The 18,860-nt window shown below is 41.3% G+C and overlaps 1 protein-coding gene across 2 annotated transcripts in view; it reads left to right on the forward strand.

Annotated features, from left to right (window-relative positions):
- Positions 1–18,860, forward strand: part of ARHGEF26 (Rho guanine nucleotide exchange factor 26) — a 128,887-nt gene that overhangs the window by 106,773 nt on the left and 3,254 nt on the right. For both annotated transcript variants that reach the window (XM_010335753.3, XM_003925017.4), the window contains exons 12-14: positions 2,465–2,674; positions 17,039–17,106; positions 18,743–18,847. In XM_010335753.3, coding sequence (XP_010334055.1) covers positions 2,465–2,674; positions 17,039–17,106; positions 18,743–18,847 — 383 coding nt within the window. The remainder of the gene's footprint in view (positions 1–2,464; positions 2,675–17,038; positions 17,107–18,742; positions 18,848–18,860) is intronic.

The following is an 18,860-nucleotide window of genomic DNA, read 5'->3' on the forward strand; positions in this document are numbered from 1 at the left end:
CCAAAAGAGAATCAAGAGGCAGAGAGAAAATGGTAACAAGGAAGCCTCAGTTCATCCTTTTCTCTTGTTTTTGATGCTGTTGCTGTTGAAGTTTTGTTATGTTTGCTGCTTTACCTGGTTTTTGGGTTTTATCCTGAGTTCTGTACTGTTAAATGCATGTCTGATATAGTATCTATACAACATTATAAACTGTTCTATGCTGCTAAAAATTGACCGTTTTGTTTCTATAAACCTAGTCTTTTAAGAAATAACCATATTTGTTTGTAAAGCGTATTATTCAGCTTCCTCTTTGTAAACGTCACATCTGCTTTGATAAGTCTCATTTTGGATGTAACAAATATTTGACATATCCAAGTGTGGATATGCTGGTCTGTAGGCAATCTCAGGAGAGCTTTGGAGATAATCATGCCACACAAACTTTTAGTTAATACAGATTACTATCCTAGGAACAATTAGGCTTGATCAGAAGGCAGTATTTTGCTTTTATAGATAACTGCATTTACTGTTTTTTGAGGGGAGAGTCTATTAAACTAAATTTTAGAAAAGATTACAGTTTTTCAAGGAACGTTACAAGAGAGTGGTTGACAGATATCCACTGCTGAGTAAAATTACTTCCAAGAAATCTTGAGCAAAGTGTCCTGTTTTGAAATTCCTAGTGTACTTGATTAGGTACAAGGATTTTTATTTTCCCTAAGCTCCCCTGCCTTCATACATTTGCATTTCTTATTAAATGAGGTAATTATTTCATGTTCCTAGAGTATATTAGAATTTTATTGCATATTCATCCACTATGTGACAATTATTTATTGAGTGCTCCCATGTTTAGCTGCAAGGATGCGGGTGCAGAATGGAGGAAAAGCTGTATATAACCAGGTTTGGTATTTGCTAGGCAAGTACTATCAAGGAGATAAACATGTATGCAAGACATAACTAAGTGCCAAGAAATCCAAGCTAGGTAATTTAATATTGCAGGAACAAGAGGATATGAGGGAATTAAGGATGGTGGGGAAAGGTGGTAGAGTCAGTGGGTTGCAGGAACTGGTGGGTTAAATAATGGTTGGTGTTGAGGATTAGAGGAGGTGAGTTGTAAAGAAAGGCTGTGTTGGTTAGAGAGTGGTATGTTTGACACTGGCATTACAGAGAGGTGTAGTTGATTGTAATGACAAGGACTAAGGTACAACCATGGATTTGTGGCTGGAGTAGAAAACAAGATCATTGGAGGAGAGTAAGTCAGAGAACTGAGGGTACAGTGTAGTGGAAAGATCCTTTACATGGGAATTGAAGAAGGAAGTAGTGTTGGGGACTTGATGTAGATGACCAGAGAGAGAGAGAGAGAGGGAGAGCGAGAGAGAGACAGAGAGAGAGAGAGAGAGAGAGACAGAGAGAGAGAGAGAGAGAGAGAGAGAGAGAGTGTGTGTGTGTGTGTGTGTGTGTGTGAGAACAAGTATTGTGTACAGAGAGCCAGCAATGCAACTCAGGGGGGTGGATTGGGAATGATCCAGAGCTCTATAGATGACTGTGGTTATGAGTTAGAGACTGATGGCATGAGCTTCAAAGCTGATGATTTTTCGGGAGGAGGAAGTGATGATTGTATAGAAGCAAGAATAAAAACCAGGCAGGCAGAGAGCTCTCAGGAGATGCCTTGTCCTATAGGCAAAGCCAAGTTTCTTTTAAGGCAAGAATGTGAAGGGAAGGTTCAGGGATGGGGCCAAGTATTTAGAAGGCTTTACTGCATTCCCTAAATGAGGAAATTGCATTCCCAGAGGGCATAGTGGAAGGTGTTCAGGAACCAGCCCAGGAGTGGAAAAAGGTGGAGTGTAGGAGAATGAAGGATATTGTGGGGGGGAGGGGCGGGGCAGTCCTGAGCCTCAGTGGGAATAGAGGGTGTGATGGGATTAGTCCTGGTGGTTTCTGAAACAGGTAGTGAGGCTCTGGGTGTGGGACAGAAGAATGGGTTGGGTGTCTTGCCAGAAACAAGCAGACCTCTGGGGCTCTTCTCTCCAATGCATGGTAGTTGGAGATGGATGTTTTGGGGGTAAGGTCTTGTTACCCAGAGCATGAGTAGATTTGGGGCTTCTTTATTTTGCAAATGGAGATGTGGAAGCTGGGGAGGTATACCAGCTGCAGCATTACCAAGATGGATGCATGGATCACATAACAGTTCCAGGATGATGTCGAATGAAACTTAGAGGGTTTTATTTTTTATTTTTTTGTGTTGCTTTTATACTCGAAATGCAATTTAGTATTTACATACATAAAAATAGTAATTAGGTTTAATTGGAGGGGGTTACATTGAATCATAATCAGTAGATAGAATTCCAATTCATATTTTAAAATAAGTCATTCTCTCCATCTCCTTCCTGCCTACTCCTTGCCGTTTCCACCAAAATGTGCCTTGAAAACTGACAGTGTCACAGTCTTATCTGCTGAATAATTGTCATGTTCTTTTCCCTTTCCTTTATAGTGAAGAAAGTTACAACGTCAATGATTATTCCTTAAGAGATCAGCTATTGGTAGAATCTTGTGACAATGAAGAGCTTAATTCCTCTCCAGGGAAGAACAGCTCCACAATGCTTTATTCAAGACAGAGCTCTGCCAGTCACCTCTTTACTCTGACAGTTCTTAGTAACCATGCGAATGAGAAAGTGGAAATGCTGCTAGGAGCTGAGACCCAGTAAGTATATGTGGGAAAAGGATCCGGAATATCTGGTAGTATCTCCCTGACCTGATTTCCTTTGGTTTACAGACTCCCTAAAACAGCAGCTACTTTTCATGTTTTTGTTGAGCACCTACTGTTTGCTAAGCACTGCCACTGGGTGCTTTTTGCAGATGTTCTTTTCATTATAATCTTCTTACAGGAGATGAATGTTGTTATTTTTGTCCCTATAACTCCTGATAGGCTGGGCATGGTGGCTCACACCTATAATCCCAGCACTTTGGGAGGCTGAGGCAGATGGATCACCTGAGTTTGAGACCACATGACCAACATGGAGAAACCCTGATGTCTACTAAAAATAAATTAGCTGGGTGAGGTGGCACATACCTGTAATCCCAACTACTTGTGAGGCTGAGGTAGGAGAATCGATTGAATCTGGGAGGCGGAGGTTGCGGTGAGCCAAGACCTCGCCATTGCACTCTAGCCTAGGCAACAAGAGTGAAACTCTGTCTCAAAAATAATAAAAAAATAAAAAAATAAGTCCTGATAGATACACTGTGCTTTAGATGATGTTTTTATTTTTATAGAGTGGTTCAAGAATAATTTTACCTTTTTCATTGACAAAAAGATGACACACTATCCTTGGGGAATATGACTCAACTGGTAGTTTGAGTGTAGGCCATAAGCCTTCTTAGGTAATGGAATTGAGATCATTTCTCACTCACCTGCCTTCAACCAGAGAGCAGAAAGCCCAATGACTTCTGTCAAAAGAGCTACTCAGTTTACAAAAATATGCCAGTAAATCCTCTTTCTAATCCAGAGTTTATACAAGAGCAAAACAGGCATCCTGTTTGTGCCTGCAGTTTCTCTAGTGGTTAGGGTGTAGTTAGTTCTCATGTTGGATGAGCTGGGGTGGGTTTAACTTTCAAGTCCACCTCAGTGATTTTTTTGGGTCCACTTAGTGATTGTTGACCAATTTATTCGTTTGGAAATGAGAAACTTCCTTTTGCAATAATCATCAATATTCTGTTGGGTCAGAGAATGGAACAGTGGAAGGAAAGGAGAAATGCCCTAATTCTTTGTCCTCTCAGATTCCTGCCTTCTACTCCATCTCTGCCAAGGTTCCTAAATGGTGTGGTTAAAATGGATCAGCAGCTGGTGACTAACAACCCTAAAACTGTAGCAAGATCTTAGAGAAAGTGATCCCAAAGAGATATCTTTAAGAGTGATTATAGAGCTGGGCGTGGTGACCCGTGACTGTAATCCCAGTACTATGGGAGGCCGGGGCAGGTGGATCACCTGAGGTCAGGAGTTCGAGACCAGCCAGACCAGTATGGAGAAACCTCTACTAGAAATACAAAATTAGCCAGGTACATGCCTGTAATCCCAGCTACTTGGGAGGCTGAGGAAGGAGAATCACTTGAACCTTGGAAGTGGAGGTTGCCATGTAGCTGAGATCACACCATTGCGCTCCAGTCTGGGCAACAAGAGTGAAACTCTGCTTCAAAAAAAAAAAAAAAGAGTGATTTTAACAGTGTTCCTAGATGAATAAAGAGAATATCAAAGAAAAATTATTCAAAGACACTTGCTAAAGCACAGTAAGGCAGCTTTTATTCAAGACCATCCTAATAGGTTCAAGGACCATCGCAACAAGATCTTGCAGTGGGGGAGAGAGATTGGACTCAGCTCTGAATACAGCATGGTCAAGTGGGAATTTATAGCCATGGAGCAGGATGGAGATCCGTGGATGGAAAATTACTAAGAGGAAATATCAGGGTTAAGGGAGATTCTGGCTAAACTAACCGAACAGGATTCTTGCTGATGACAGGCCAGGATGATTAGACATCATAACCTGTGGGATGATGGAGAATAATGAATCTTATCAGATATTGAGGATGGGTTGAGAGATATTCTTGTGAAACTGACTTAGTAGAGTTCTTTGCTAAAACTGGATTTTATGAAGAACTGTACAGATGAGCCTGGGAGAAGGTACAGAAGTCTAACTAAAGTTTGGCCAAGCAAAGAATCTTTATCAAGAGACTTAAAAAAAAGTGAAAATTACAAGGCATCCACACAAAATGTCAAATTATTTAACATCTTTTGGCCCTAGAAGTAACATTTCACAGGCTGGAGAACACCAAGGACAGGTTGGTGAAAGCTATAGAATATTCCAAATGAACTGGAGAGTTTGGCAAGGTATTGAAAAAATAAATATATTTCATAAGGCTACAGCTACCGCAGATAGATTCCTCTGATGGATCTTGGCAAAGTAAATTAAAAGCCTTCTGGAAAAGATTCACCTTGTAGATTTCATCAAAAACATTCATAATTCATGGGAGGAGATCAACATACCAATATGAACAGGAGTTGGGAAAAGTCGATTCCAACTCTCATGGATAACTTTGAGGGGTTCAAGACCTCAGGAGGAAGCAACTACAGATGCAATGGAAATAGCGAGAGACTAGGTTTAGAAGAGAACCCTGAAGATGCAACTGAATTGCTGCAATCTCATAATAAAACTTGAACGAATGAGGAGTTGCTTCTTCAGGATGAGCAAAGAAAGTGAAGATGCCATGAACATCGTTGAAATGACAAGAAAGGATTTAGAATATTACATAAGCCGAACTGATAAAGCAGTGGCAAAGTTTGAGAGGATTGTCTCCAATGTTGCAAGAAGTTCTGCAGAGGGCAAAATACTATCAAACAGCATTGCATGCTATACAGAAACCTTTCAGGAATGAAAGAGTCAATCGATGTAGCAAACTTCATTGTCATCTTAATTTAAGAAACTACCACAGCAACCCAAACCTTCAGCAACCATCACCCTAGTTAGCAACCATCAAAAAAAAAAAAAAGAAAGCGAGCTTCATCCTCATCTGTTTGTTTACAAAGCAAAGAAATGCCTTTCTCTGAGTTCCTAGAGTTCTTCCACTGAAGGCGCTGAAAAGCGCTGATGGCATTCCAGGCGTGCCCCTCTATGTTTGTGGCTCAGGGGAGGTGAGCTTGGGTGGGAGTGTGCTTGCTGGTCTGTGAGGTGACCAACAAGTGATACACCCAAGACCAGGGCCAAGGGGAAGCATTGCTTGAACTCCAAAAGTGGTTTAAACCCCCTCACCAGTGAGGACAAACCTAGACTTCCTTTGTGTGGGGAAACATTTCTTAAAAACAGAATTTTTTGTATGCCTGTGCTTTGGATGTTATATGACCTTAAGGATGAGAACAGCTTAAACACTTGGGAGATTAGTACTTTCCAGTGTTACAGAGAATTCTCAGAAACTAGAGACTTCCCTTATCATTAGTAATGGTCAAAGTGTTGCTGGTTTTGCCTTGTGTTTTCCTTTTCTTCCAATTTACAAGGATTGTTTGTTTTCTTTATTCAGGCCTTGCCAACATCTCAACAGAGATTTTCCTGACTGTCTCATTCATAATTTTTGTAATCTCCACCACTCGTTTCTGAGATTATTCCAAGAGAGTAGGAGGTGAACTGACATGTTCAGTTTATTTCACGCCAAGGCTAGATCCTTTCCTGGGACATTCTGTAGTATTTGTTCCATCCTTTTGCCTTTCATTCTTGCCAAAGACTGAATAGTTGTTCATTTCCTCAATCAGACATGTTCTCAGAATATTTAGTCATGTCACTTGTAAACCCGTGGGTCTGACTCATATTTGCAGTTCTTTAATTAATAGCATGAGGACATTCCAGAAGGGGCATGGAACAGAGGTCTCCCTGGGTACAGAAGGAGTGACTCTCTCATTCTCTTTGCCCTCACCCTCAATTACAGTTGAGAAGTAAATAAATGGACTTTTTCTTTCTTTCTTTCTTTCTTTTTCTTTCTTTTTTTCTTTCTTTTTGTTTCTTTCTTTATTTCTCTCTCTCTGTCTTTCTCTCTCTCTGTCTCTCTCTCGCTCTCTCTTTTCTTTCTTTCTTTCTTTTTTTTGAGACGGGAGTTTAACTCTTGTTGCTCAGGCTGGAGTGCAATGGTGTGATCTTGGCTCACTTCAACCTCTGTCTCCCAGTTTAAAGTGATTCTCCTTCCTCAACCTCCTGAGTAGCTGGGATTACAGGCATGCACCACCATGCCCAGCTAATTTCTATTTTTAGTAGAGGCGGGTTTTCTCCACGTTGGTCAGGCTGGTCTTGAACTCCTGAACTCAGGTGATCGCTCACCTTGGCCTCCCAAAGTGCTGGGATTACAGATATGAGCCACTGCTCCCGGCCCCCAAACATGCTTTCCAGACATAAAATAGCATTGGTGTTGAAAAAATAGCAACCAAACACTCAACTTGCCTTAGGGGGAAAAAAAAAGACTATTTAAAAACTTGGCAAATTGTTACATGCCGTATTTGGAAATATAGCTCTGGGCTTCCTAGTTTTGAGCAGTTAGAGTTTTGATCTGCATAGAATGTGTTATTTGCTTCCAAGATTTGTGAAAGGCATCAATAAGTATATGTTGTTTAGGTTTTCTTTTATCTCTTATTTGATTAATATGGTTCATTGGCAATCTAGTTGAAAAAACAAGGTTTTCACTACTACTCTGGCCTGAAGTCATTGAAGAACTTAAGACCAGTCAGGTAAATCTTTTCACTACTTACTCTTTGACCTGTAGAATAATGAATTTTACACCTGAATATTTACCTCCTTTGAAAAACTAGAGGCCACCTGAGGATATTCAACATGTAAAACCAGCAGTAGGGGGCGTGCAGCTGTTTGGCACAAGAACAATTTAACTTCATAAGACAGTAAAATTGTGGAAGAAAAATCAGTGGCTTTGATTACATAAAGAATGCAGACATGCTCACCAAAAGGAGATGAGGCAAAGCGAGCATCTGGGATGTGCCAGCTACCAAGCCAGCTATAGAACATGACAAAGGGACCCATGGGTGTTTCTAGAGGAATATAGACTTTTGAGCTGAAGAAAGCATATAGATATAGGTGGTCAGACATTTTGGTTTTCCCAGAATCACTAGTTCAAGTTTAGGTCCATTTTCCTGGTGAAATTATGAATGATACTCTTTTTGACTCTCAGAAGGTTCTTGAAGAATGAAGTATATGGTGACCCTAATTACATATAATTATAATATTATAAAATAAAATAGAAATAAATTATAAACATATACACATATTTTTAATTAGATATATGGTTCAGCTCCCTCATTTTCTTCCCCTATGTGAAGTGAGACTCACAAAGGCCATACAGGGAGTGAGTTATTGCCAAAGCTGGAGATAGAATCTGGCCTTCTTGACAGTCTAGCACTGTTTCTAGTAATAAACTTTAATCTTTTTACAAAGAAGCTGCCAGCCAGTAGGCTACTCCACCCCTTCTTTGCTGCTCAGTGTGGCTTGTTCTAGATTTGGAAGGAAAACTCCAGGAAGTCAGTTACTATTAACTGTGAGAAACTACTAAAATACAGAACTTTTAAGTCCATAGACTTTATTATTTTTTATTTTATTTAATGATAAATATTTATTAAATATTTATTTAAGACAGAGTCTCACTTTGTCACTGGGGCTGGAGTGCAGTGGTACAATCTCGGCTCACTGCAACCTCCACCTCATGAGTTCAAGTGATTCTCCTGCTTCAGCCTCTCGAAGAGCTGGGATTCCAGGGCCCACCACCACACCTGGCTAATTTCTTTATTGTCAGTTGAAATGGGTTTTCACCATATTGGCCAGGCTGGTCTCAAACTCCTGACCCTCAAGTTATCTGCCCGCCTCAGCCTCCTAAAGTGCTGGGATTACAGGTGTAGCTGCTATGCCTGACCTAAATCCATAGGCTTTAAAAAGGAAAAAGTTTGTGGAAATCTAGATGTTAAATTGATGATCTTATGTGGGTAGGAAGATTTTATAATAAAATGCTAAATAGATATTGCATCCCCAAAATTATTTTCCATGTTAAACTTTCTTTTTTGTTCCTTTGCCTGTGTTTTTCATACTTCTTGGAATGCCCTCTTCAGGCCTCCTCAGATGGCCGGATACCTCCTCTTAGGGGCCATGTCAAGTATACCCTCTGCTGAGGAAGGCTGTCAGTACTGCGCACTGCAGTCTCATCCTGAGAATTCCCGGTGCTTGCTGTGTGTGCCAGTTTGTTCACTTTTCCCGTCATGTTTCCTGTCTCATCCATGGCCTCCGCTGCATGACTCCAAACTCCCAACCTGCTCCTACATCCTTCCTTCCCTTTACAGAACTTCTCAAGAGAATGGCCTTCATTTCTCCAGACTAATTAATTCAGTGGATTTCTTTTTTCAAGACAGTTTGGCTCTAATTGCCCAGGCTGGAGTGCCGTGGCACAGTCTTGGCTCACAGCAACCTCCGCCTCCTGGGTTCAAGCAATTCTCCTGCCTCAGCCTCCCAAGTAGCTGGGATTACAGGTGCCCACCACCACACCAGCTAATTTTTTGTATTTTTAGTAGAGATGGGATTTCATCATGTTGGCCAGGCTGGTCTCAAACTCCTGACCTCAGGTGATCTACCTGCCTCGGCCTCCCAAAGTGTTGGGAAGACAGGCGTGAGCCACCATACCCAGCCAATTCAGGAATTTGTTGGGCAGCTACTTTCTGTGAAGTGCTATTCTCAGTGCTGGGATGTAGCAGGGAACCATACAGAGATCAGATCCCCTTGGGCTTCCTGCTCTTAAGAAGGGTGACTTTGGATGGAAGCGAGCTTTTGCCAGTCTGCCTGGGCAAATGGCCTGCAATGAGCTGGGATGATAGGAAAGCATTTCTTCTTGATCCAATTAAAAATAAAGGATCATTTCAGGTAGTGGTAAGTGCAGTGAAGACTCCAAAGCTGGTGATGTGATCCGGAGTGAGTGCTAATTGGGGCGGGGGTGGGGATGTGCACTCTAACCTAGGTGGTACAGGAAGACTTCTCTTAAGAGGTGATGTTTGAGCTTTGAGTGAAAAGGAGGAGTCAACCCTTCTGCATTAGGAAAATGCAGAGCCAGAATGTTTCAGCCAAAGAGAATAGCAAATGGAAAACCTCTAAGGAAACAAGTTTAGTGTTCTCAAACTTGGCTTGAACGTGGAGAATGTGGCTGGAGCAGAATAAACCAGGGAGAGGGTAGTGGTCAATGGGCAACAAAAGCCAGTTCATCTAAGAGCAGAGCTACCCCAGTGCTGTCTGTGATCCATCAGTCCTCAGGCAGTTACCAGCCTGGTATGTGGGAAGCAGTTTGACGTTTTTGAAACATCAAAGCATGTGATGATTTTGACAATTAATTTATTTTTATTGTATTTCTAAAAACTCTTGGTCTGCAAGGGATTCAAGGGGTGGGGACTGGTTCTTTACCAGAGGTATTTCAAGAAGCACTGATTTAGAGCCACATAAACCATAGCAGGGAGTTGCAGGAACAACAAGGGCTCTGCGGCGGGGGACAGAAGTTTGTTTCAGTGGGACAGGCAATGAGAACCCTAACCCCAATCCTGTTGGAGTAGTCAAAGGGAGTCCCAGTGTTGGCTTGGACCATGGCTTATAAGAGGAGATAGAAATGTTATGTTTTGGAGATAAAAACAACAGGACCAATGAATGGATTGGATGAGTTGGGGTGGCAGTAAGTGGAAGAGAGGAATCGATGATATTTAGATTTTTGGCATGAGCTGCTGGCACCATATGTTGAGTTCCTTAATCAATCTTGGCATGGCCTCTTCCTCTGGCATCCTGCTGAGGCCTCTCCATCAGATTAACAGGCTTCCTACTTTCACACCCAGTAGTCCAGTCTTCCTCTTTGTTTACCTTTAGTATCCTTTAGTTTTATTGACCATCCAGCTCTTTCACGCTAACCCCTTTTTTTGAGGTTATTTTTTTCTCAGCCTCTTATCTTTGCTCTCTTAGTTTTCCTGTCACACCTATGACCATTTCTCTTCACTGTATGTTCAGAAATGCAGCCTGTCCAAAACCAAACATCAACACTGCCCGTGGTTTTCCCCAACACACACACACTTCTGTAAATGGTACTATCGGCACTGTTTTGCGTTATCCAGTCTGGAGACTGGGTGCTGTTTTTGATGCTTCTGTGTCAGAACAGATCCATCACTTGCCAGTTCTTCCTGTGTAAAGGTCTGTTTCATCTTTCCACGTGTTTCCATTCCACTGCCCGCTTCCTAGGTCAGTCACATCATATTGAACTACCCTGATAGCCTCCTAGCCATTCTCCTCTCCCATCAATACAGTACTGTTTTATCACTAATCCCTAAACTCAGCTCTAGTCTCGTCCTTTCCTTGCTTTATACACAGCGAGTGGGTTCCCAATAAATATTTTTGAGATTGACCCATAATTATTATAACTAGCTTTTCTCTATCCAAGACAAGGTGGAAGACTAACCAGGTGTGAAGAAAAGCTGCTTCCTATCTATTTACTGCCCTTTTTGTTAACTGCTGGAGCAAGTTTTTCCTGAATTTTATTTGTTTTTCAATGTTTGCTGTTAAGGATTCAGCCAAGTGTTTTTTAGAATATACATCTAAGTCATGTATACTGTGTTATAGCTGTTTATCCATTACAGGCCCTAAGTCATGGTATTATTAATGAGACAATAGTCTGTGAAAAATATAAAAGCCTACGCTGTATAAAAGGACAAAGAAAGAATGTTTTACTACTGTCATTCCTTTTCCCCTCTGGGCCTTTCAAGAGGAATGTGGGAGCCAGAGAGACCCCTTTGTCTGCCCTCATTAAAATGAAGCGCAGACAGCTGCAGCTGGCACACACAACAGGCTGTGGCAAGTGGAGTCCTTGGCTTCCTGCATTTGCAGTAACATTTAGATGTCATTTGGGTGTAGTGTGTACCATCAGAAAACATCTAGGGCGTGTTCATGATGAACGTAAACTGTCTTCACTCATTGTATTTCAGATATAGGATATAATTACCTTAGCCCATCATCAAATATCCGTCTCAAAACTTCTTCCCAGAGCTAGAAGCATAATGAATGTGGCTGGTGCTGTCAACCATCCAGACACCAATTCCTGGGCCTCCTGATAAAGGGGCATTGTTTGCAGGGAGTCTTTGAGCTTTTCCTGCTTCTGTTAATGATTTCATTAACAGGAAGTAAATGGAATGGAATAAAATTGTAAATAGTGTCTCTGACACAGTCATATACTTCATCCTTTAAGAAAAATCACAACATAAAAAGGACAGTTTGCATGGAAAAATTTTACTTATTGTAGGGCACAGGATTTTTTTCCTCATCAAATCTAAATTCTAAGCCCAATAATAATCTTACATTTATCTAGTGCCTGTCAAAGGACTTGATCTTATGTGATCCTCACACCAACCCCAATAGGACAAGAGGTCTTTTATCAGCAAGGAAACAGATCATTGACCCACTTCAGGTTAACTGAAGGATTCTGGACCAGACATTTTAGGTCCAAGCTAACATAATGTGATAAACGAGAAATAATTGATTTAACTATATAGCATGTGACAAAAATCTAAATTTTAGAAATCTTACTGGGCTAGGGATATTATTTTGCTTCAGGTAGATTTTTTAAAATTTAGCAAGTTGAGTTGGTATCTAGTTTTTTAAGGTCTTGTCTCATAGCATTTTTAATAACTTTTTTCATGCTATGGGTTTTCTTTTATGGATCAGTTTTCTGAACTAATCTAGTTGAATTGAATGTGTGAGGGAAAGAACAAAAACAACCATCTTCACAATCCTATTCTTTACAAAGGTTCGAAGGACTTTTTTCGAAGGCTGTGGTTATAGAAAATTCAGAAGGAACCACAGGTAGATGTGTAGGCTGTGAGAAGAAACACAAACGGTAACTGATCAAATGCCAGTTGGGAGGGATAAATGGAAGGTTAAAGAGCAACTAAGGGCTCTTTTTTTATGTTGCGAAATCAGGAAAACCCTGTTAGTGATGGAGTCCTCAGCCAGTGTTCTGTTCTGTGTAGTCTCACCTGCAGCCCTGCCTCTGTTACTTCAAAGCCTACTTCCTCCTTTTTCAGTCGGTATCTATCTTTTCTAGCTGATGCCTGGTGTTCCATAAGAAGTGAGACTTTGCGGTATCTTTAACTTTTGTGCAATTGAGTTTAAACCTACTACGCATAATTAATTATATGAGAGACAGGCCAAGGTGCTACCACAGCTGATAGGAAACCATAGAAACACCATTTCATGCCATGCAGAGAGAACTTGAGGGTTATGAAAAGACTGCATTTATGGATATATAAGTTAAAAGAGTCTCTTCTCAATTTAGTCTTTTTTCTCTGCCTAGGTGAAATGTTTTGGTAGAGTGCTGAATTTCAGCACACTGCTTGCTGTATTGGGTTTTGTGAGTGTTTTCTGTGTGTTCCTTTGTGTTGAGGGCTGTGAAGAGCAAGGGCCTCCAGTGTATTCACTGTGCACCCCCCACCCAACCCATGGCCTGTGCAGAGTTAATGTGGGTGAAGGAAGGAGTGGTCACGTTAGACTTGAAAGTTGATATGCTGGCCAGGCGTGGTGGCTCACGCCTGTAATGCCAATACTTTGTAAGGCCGAGGTGGGTAGATCATGAGGTCAGGAGTTTGAGACAAGCCTGGCCAAGATAGTGAAACTCCGTCTTTACTAAAAATACAAAAATTAGCCACGCATGGTGGTAATCCCAGCTACTTGGAGGCTGAGGCAGGAGAATTGCTTGAACGTGAGAAGTGGAGGTTGCAGTGAGCCGAGATCCCACCACTGCACTCTAGCCTGAGGGACAGAGCAAGACTCCGTCTCAAAAAAAAAAAAAAAAAAAAGATTAAAGAGAAAGTTGATATGCTGCATGCAGGTGGACTTTAGTGCAGCATTGTTTATTCTGTCATTTTGGGCAAAGGGAAAAGTCTATGAACTGGGTGTATAGTGGATTTTGAATTCATCTTGTTTCCTAATCGATATGACCCTGAAAAAACAGATGTCTGTGAGTGAGCCCTAGACTTGATACCTAAATTTAATAATGGTTAAGTCCATGCCCTGGTTTTTCCTGTCCTTTTGAATCCATCTTACAACAACTTAGTTCCTGCTTTAGAAATGTAGTGGTTTTTGCTTCATAGCTGGGGAAGATCCTTGGTAGGCTCTTGGAAGCCCCAAGGGAAGTCCCAAGGATTTGACAGCATCCAAGAATGGGGTGGGGACTGACTCAATTGAAGCAGTTTCAAGAAGCAGTGCCTTTCAGTGATGGCAACAAGAAGTGTCTTGTTCTGTCGTCTAGAGTCCCTGTGAGGGGCAGCCGTGTCTAAGGAATGCCATTAGCGTCCAGGCAGCATGCCACAGAAGTGAAAGATTTCATCTGGACTTCTGGAAACTGGCAGCAGGGCGAAGTCACTGCTGAGACTGGCCCCTCACTGCTAGCGATGGTGTCTCTGTACAGGAAGATCTGCCTCAATGGCTCCAAGTTGCTCTAAATTGCTCCAGGAAGACAGCAGTATGGGCTGTGTATAACTTGTTTGGTTATGGCATTGAGACACACAAATGGGTCATTTTAGATTTTTCTTGGTGAGCAACTCTTCCATTCATGAAGTATTAGTTTTTCAATTGGGTTTATACTTTGGAAATTCCATTTGAGCCTGAGTAAAAAATAGATCTTATTCCAAATAAAGAGATGATAGCAAAGATATAAGTGTTTGCCTGGGAATTATTTTACTTGAAGTTGTGCTTTGCTTATTTCTTACAGAACTATTGTACAGCCCTTTGTCCTGTGTTAGAGAGGTGTGTGTGTGTGTGTGTGTGTGTGTGTGCGCGTGCGTGTGTGTGTGTTTTGAGACAGTTTTACTCTGACTCAGGCTGGAGTACAGTGGCACAATCTTGGCTGACTGCAACCTCCACCTTCTGGGTTCAAGCAGTTCTCCTGCCTAAGCCTCCTGAGTAGCTGGAACTACAGGTGCCCACCACCATGCCTGGCTAATTTTGTTTGTATTTTTAGTAGAGGCAGGGTTTCACCATATTGGCTAGGCTGGTCTTGAACTCCTGACCTTGTGATCCACCTGCCAAGCGAGAGGTTTTAAAAGCAAGACAGACTCATTGGCTTCTATATACATTTTGCATATTACTACCTGACACAACAACTTGACCAAGGTCCAGCCTCATCTTAATCTTTGAAAAGTCTGTCTGGGCGTGGTGGCTCACGCCTGTATTCCTAGCACTTTGGGAGGCCGAGGGGGGGCGGATCATGAGGTAAGGAGTTTGAGATCAACCTGGCCAATATGGTGAAACCACATGTCTACTAAAAAAAAAAAAAAAATTAGCTGAGCATGGTGGCGGGTGCCTGTAATCCCACTACTCGGGAGGCTGAGGCAGGAGAATCATTTAAACCCGGGAAGTGGAGGTTGCAGTGAGCCAAGATCCTACCGTTGCACTCCAGCCTTGGCGACAGAGCGAGACTCTGTCTCAAAAAAAAAAAAAAAGAAAACGTCTATCTTTCAAGTTACCACAGTTTCCACCCTTCTTGCCTTCTATCATTATTTTGTAAACATCGGCTAGGTAACCCCACCTCTTTGATTTCAGACTGCCTGGGTTAGGTGCTTATCATACCAGACTTCTGTTGTCCTCTGAAAAAATAGAAATAATTTTGGTAATATTTTCTTTGCAAGATTGTTTTAAAAATTAGATGATACTTGGAATTGTTTAGTACCGTAGCTGACACATACATGCTTCAGAATATTATTTAGAACAAGGCCTAATTCCCGCCCTTCTGGAGTTTATAGCCTGGCAAGAGAAGCAGATGAGTCAGTAAATGATTGGACTCAATATGTGATGAGTTATAGGATTCATTAATTAGCAGATGTGTACTGAATCCCTGTTATGTGTCAGGCAGTGTTCTAGAGATAATGCAGTGAACCAAATGGATAAGCTGCCTGCTTTTCTGAGTCTTACTGTTGACCAGCAGTGTAATAGAATTGTGCAGAGGGGATGACAGGATTATCAGACTGGGTTGGGTATGGAAGGATGGCTTATGCATCAGAGGAGGCCCCTTGGAGGAAGTGAGCCTTGTGTTTTCAACATTGAGTGGGTATTTGCTGAGCAAAAGAAGCCAAATACAAAAGCGTACACACTAAAGGATTTCATCTGCAAAAAGTACAAAAGAGGCATGGTAATAGAAATTCCATGGTAAGGGAAAACAGAATAGCAGTTACCTTTGGACAGAGGTTATTGATTGGAAAGGGACAGAATGGAACTGTCCGGTGCATCCATGTCTTGGCAAGTAAACACTGTGCACACTTCAGTTTATGCTATGTGTTATTCCTCAATAAGAAATTTAAATTGCAATAATGAGTGGGCATATCTAGGTAAAAACAGAGGGAAGGAATAGGAAAGGCTGGGGCCAGGGTGCCGTGTTCCAGTGCGGTAAGTCCTCTCTGCCTGGATTAGAAGGATGCATGTGGGGATGAAGGTGGGGTGATAGCGACAAGCATCATTCAGGCTGCTATGAGAGATTAGACTTTTCGCCCCAAATGTTTGTCATGAAGGCATTTTTTCTTAAGAATATGGAGTGGCACAGTAGAAATTGACTTTGGTTTGAATCACTTGCCTCTGAACTTCTGTCTGATCTTTGCATCCTTCAAATGGGCTTTTGGGAGGATTATGTGACATAGTGGATGTCACGTATCCAAGACTGAGTAATCTATAAAGAAAAAAAGAGAAATAGTGGATGTCAAGTGTGGTGTCTGAATGTAGCATGTGTTTTATAAAAACAGAGATTTAAAAGCCTGTATATGGCGGGGACAGTATTCGTTGCAATTTTAATACTTGATTCTCAAAAAACTAGGGTAGCTGCATTAGGTAGAACAGTCCTTGCTTATCTGAAACTTTTGATACTTTAAATAATTTTTATGTAATTATAACTTAATATTATATTAAAAGTATTTGTCATTTTTTCTGTACTCATTAAACCATTTTAGGCATTTGGGAACAGTGTAAAAGTGGCCAAAGAATTTCTGTTTCAGTAAGGCTCATATTTGGCAAAGTTGTGTAAGGGATGACACAACTAAACATGTCAAGTTTCTCATCTTTTCTGAAAGGTTTGAGAGAGTGGGAAGGGAAGTAGGGAGGAAGTGGAGAAATTAGGATTTTTAAAAAATGAAACTTACTGCTTTTGAAATGTTAAACATCAAATTATGAGGATGCAAAATATCATTTGGGGATATAGTGTGTTTGTGTAATCAGCTCCTTATTAACGTTTACACTGTCATATGAGAATTTTCTTTTAATCAATAACAAGCCAAGTTCATTCAGAATCTTTTGACAATGATGACTAGTTTCTTGCTTATTTTAGATTTCCAGATTATCACTTTTAAACAACTCTCACCCTGTTTTACCGTACCTCTCTGGAGAAACTGTTTTCTGGAAATGGCTTTGCATTGACTGTCTAGAACACACTCCATTCTTTGTTTATACACCTTGAATCTTTCAGTTGGGTCTGCCTTCTGTTTTAGGAGTGAGCGAGCCCGCTGGATAACTGCCCTGGGACACAGCAGCGGAAAGCCGCCTGCAGACCGAACCTGTAAGTTCTCTCAAGGGGAAGCCCACTTGGGAACATGGATGGGCTCTGCCCCCTGCTGGACGCCGGATTACTAATGAGTTTACACCACCACAGTCCTTGCCTGTTTACTCCAAGGTTTCCTTCCTTCTGCTTTACACCAGAAGGGTATGATCCTTGCTTTGGAAGTCAAGGGGTCTGAATTCAAATCTAAGGTGCACTTCTTTGTTGTGGAAACATGGCAAATCATTGCTTAGCATTACAGAGCTATTTAACCATCTGCAAATCAGTTACACCATTATACACAACATGGGGTTATTGTGAAGATAAGTAATATATGTTAAAAGCCCTACATGAACTGTAAAGCTTTTAAATTTTTAGCTGTTATCAATGAGCAATATAGTTAATAATGTTTAAGCCTTCTCCATACTGAGAGTCTGAAAAGTATTTTTAATCTAAAAGAAAATTAACAATTCTTTTTGACCTTCTTAGAAAGTGTGTTTCATTAGAGAATTAAAAACTGGTGCAGTAAAGGGTGGTGGTGTGTGCTTATTAGCTTCCTAACTTTGATGCTGTGATTCCTTAGGTTATTACAGTTGGAAGGTCAAATCCAAAGAATTAGGACAAAACATTATCCTGGAATCCTCAAAAATTACAGCTTTAAGCTTAGATTAAAAGCTAAAATGGTCCTAAAGTTTCCTAAAATCAAGCTTTATATTAAAAAGCAAATTAAGAAGTCACATGTCAGCATTTCTGAGGAGGTCTAACATGTCTTTTAAGCTTTCGGTTGGAACTCCCTTTTTTTTGTTGGTGGTGTTTTTTTGAGATGGAGTCTCACTCTGTCTCCAGGCTGGAGTACGGTGGCGCAGTCTCAGCTCACTGCAACCTCCACATCCCAGGTTCAAGTGATTCTCTTGCCTCAGCCTCCTGAGTAGCTGGGACTACAGGTGTGTACCACCACACCCAGCTAATTTTTGTATTTTGTTTTTGTTTATTTATTTATTTATTTATTTATTTATTTATTTATTTTTGAGCTCCCACTGTGTGGGAAGGGATTCCAGAAAGTTGGAAATCCCGTATTTTGTTTTTAGTAGAGACAGGGTTTCACCATGTTGGCCAGGATGGTCTCAGTCTCTTGACCTTGTGATCCACTCGCCTCAGCCTCCCAAAGTGCTGGGCTTACAGGCATGGGCCACTGTGCACAGCCAGAACTCCTTTTATTTCTAAACTTTTTTGGAAGCAAGCCTTCATGTGCTGCTGCTGGGATGGGAAAACACTCTGATGAGATCCAGGAGAACTATGTCTATTGCAGATTTTTCATGGACTCAGCACATCAGCACCTCTCTCATGCCTCAGTTTTCCTAAGGCAAAATGGCTGTTTTCTGCTCCATTGTGTGACATGACTAATGACTCCTGATCAACCTGTTATTGAGGGGATTCATGCATCATAAAAGGTCTCTCAAATCTGAGGTTCTAAAATTCTAAAGCTTATAGCCAAGTAAGGGAATTGCTAGAAAAGATGTTCTGCTTGTTAGAAGCCCAACTTGTTTTCCTCAGTGTTGGTCCTGAGTTACAGAGAAAAATGAGTAAATGTGTACTGTTGGATTGCACGTGTTTTTTTCTCTGCTACTGGAAACTTAGTATGTCCTCTTTGCTGCAGCACTGACCCAGGTGGAAATCGTTAGGTCATTTACTGCCAAGCAGCCAGATGAACTCTCCCTGCAGGTGGCAGACGTTGTCCTCATCTATCAACGTGTCAGCGATGGTGAGTGGGAGCG

This window comes from Saimiri boliviensis, chromosome 9 (genome assembly GCF_048565385.1).
Source record: "Saimiri boliviensis isolate mSaiBol1 chromosome 9, mSaiBol1.pri, whole genome shotgun sequence".
Classification (NCBI taxonomy): Eukaryota; Metazoa; Chordata; class Mammalia; order Primates; family Cebidae; genus Saimiri; species Saimiri boliviensis.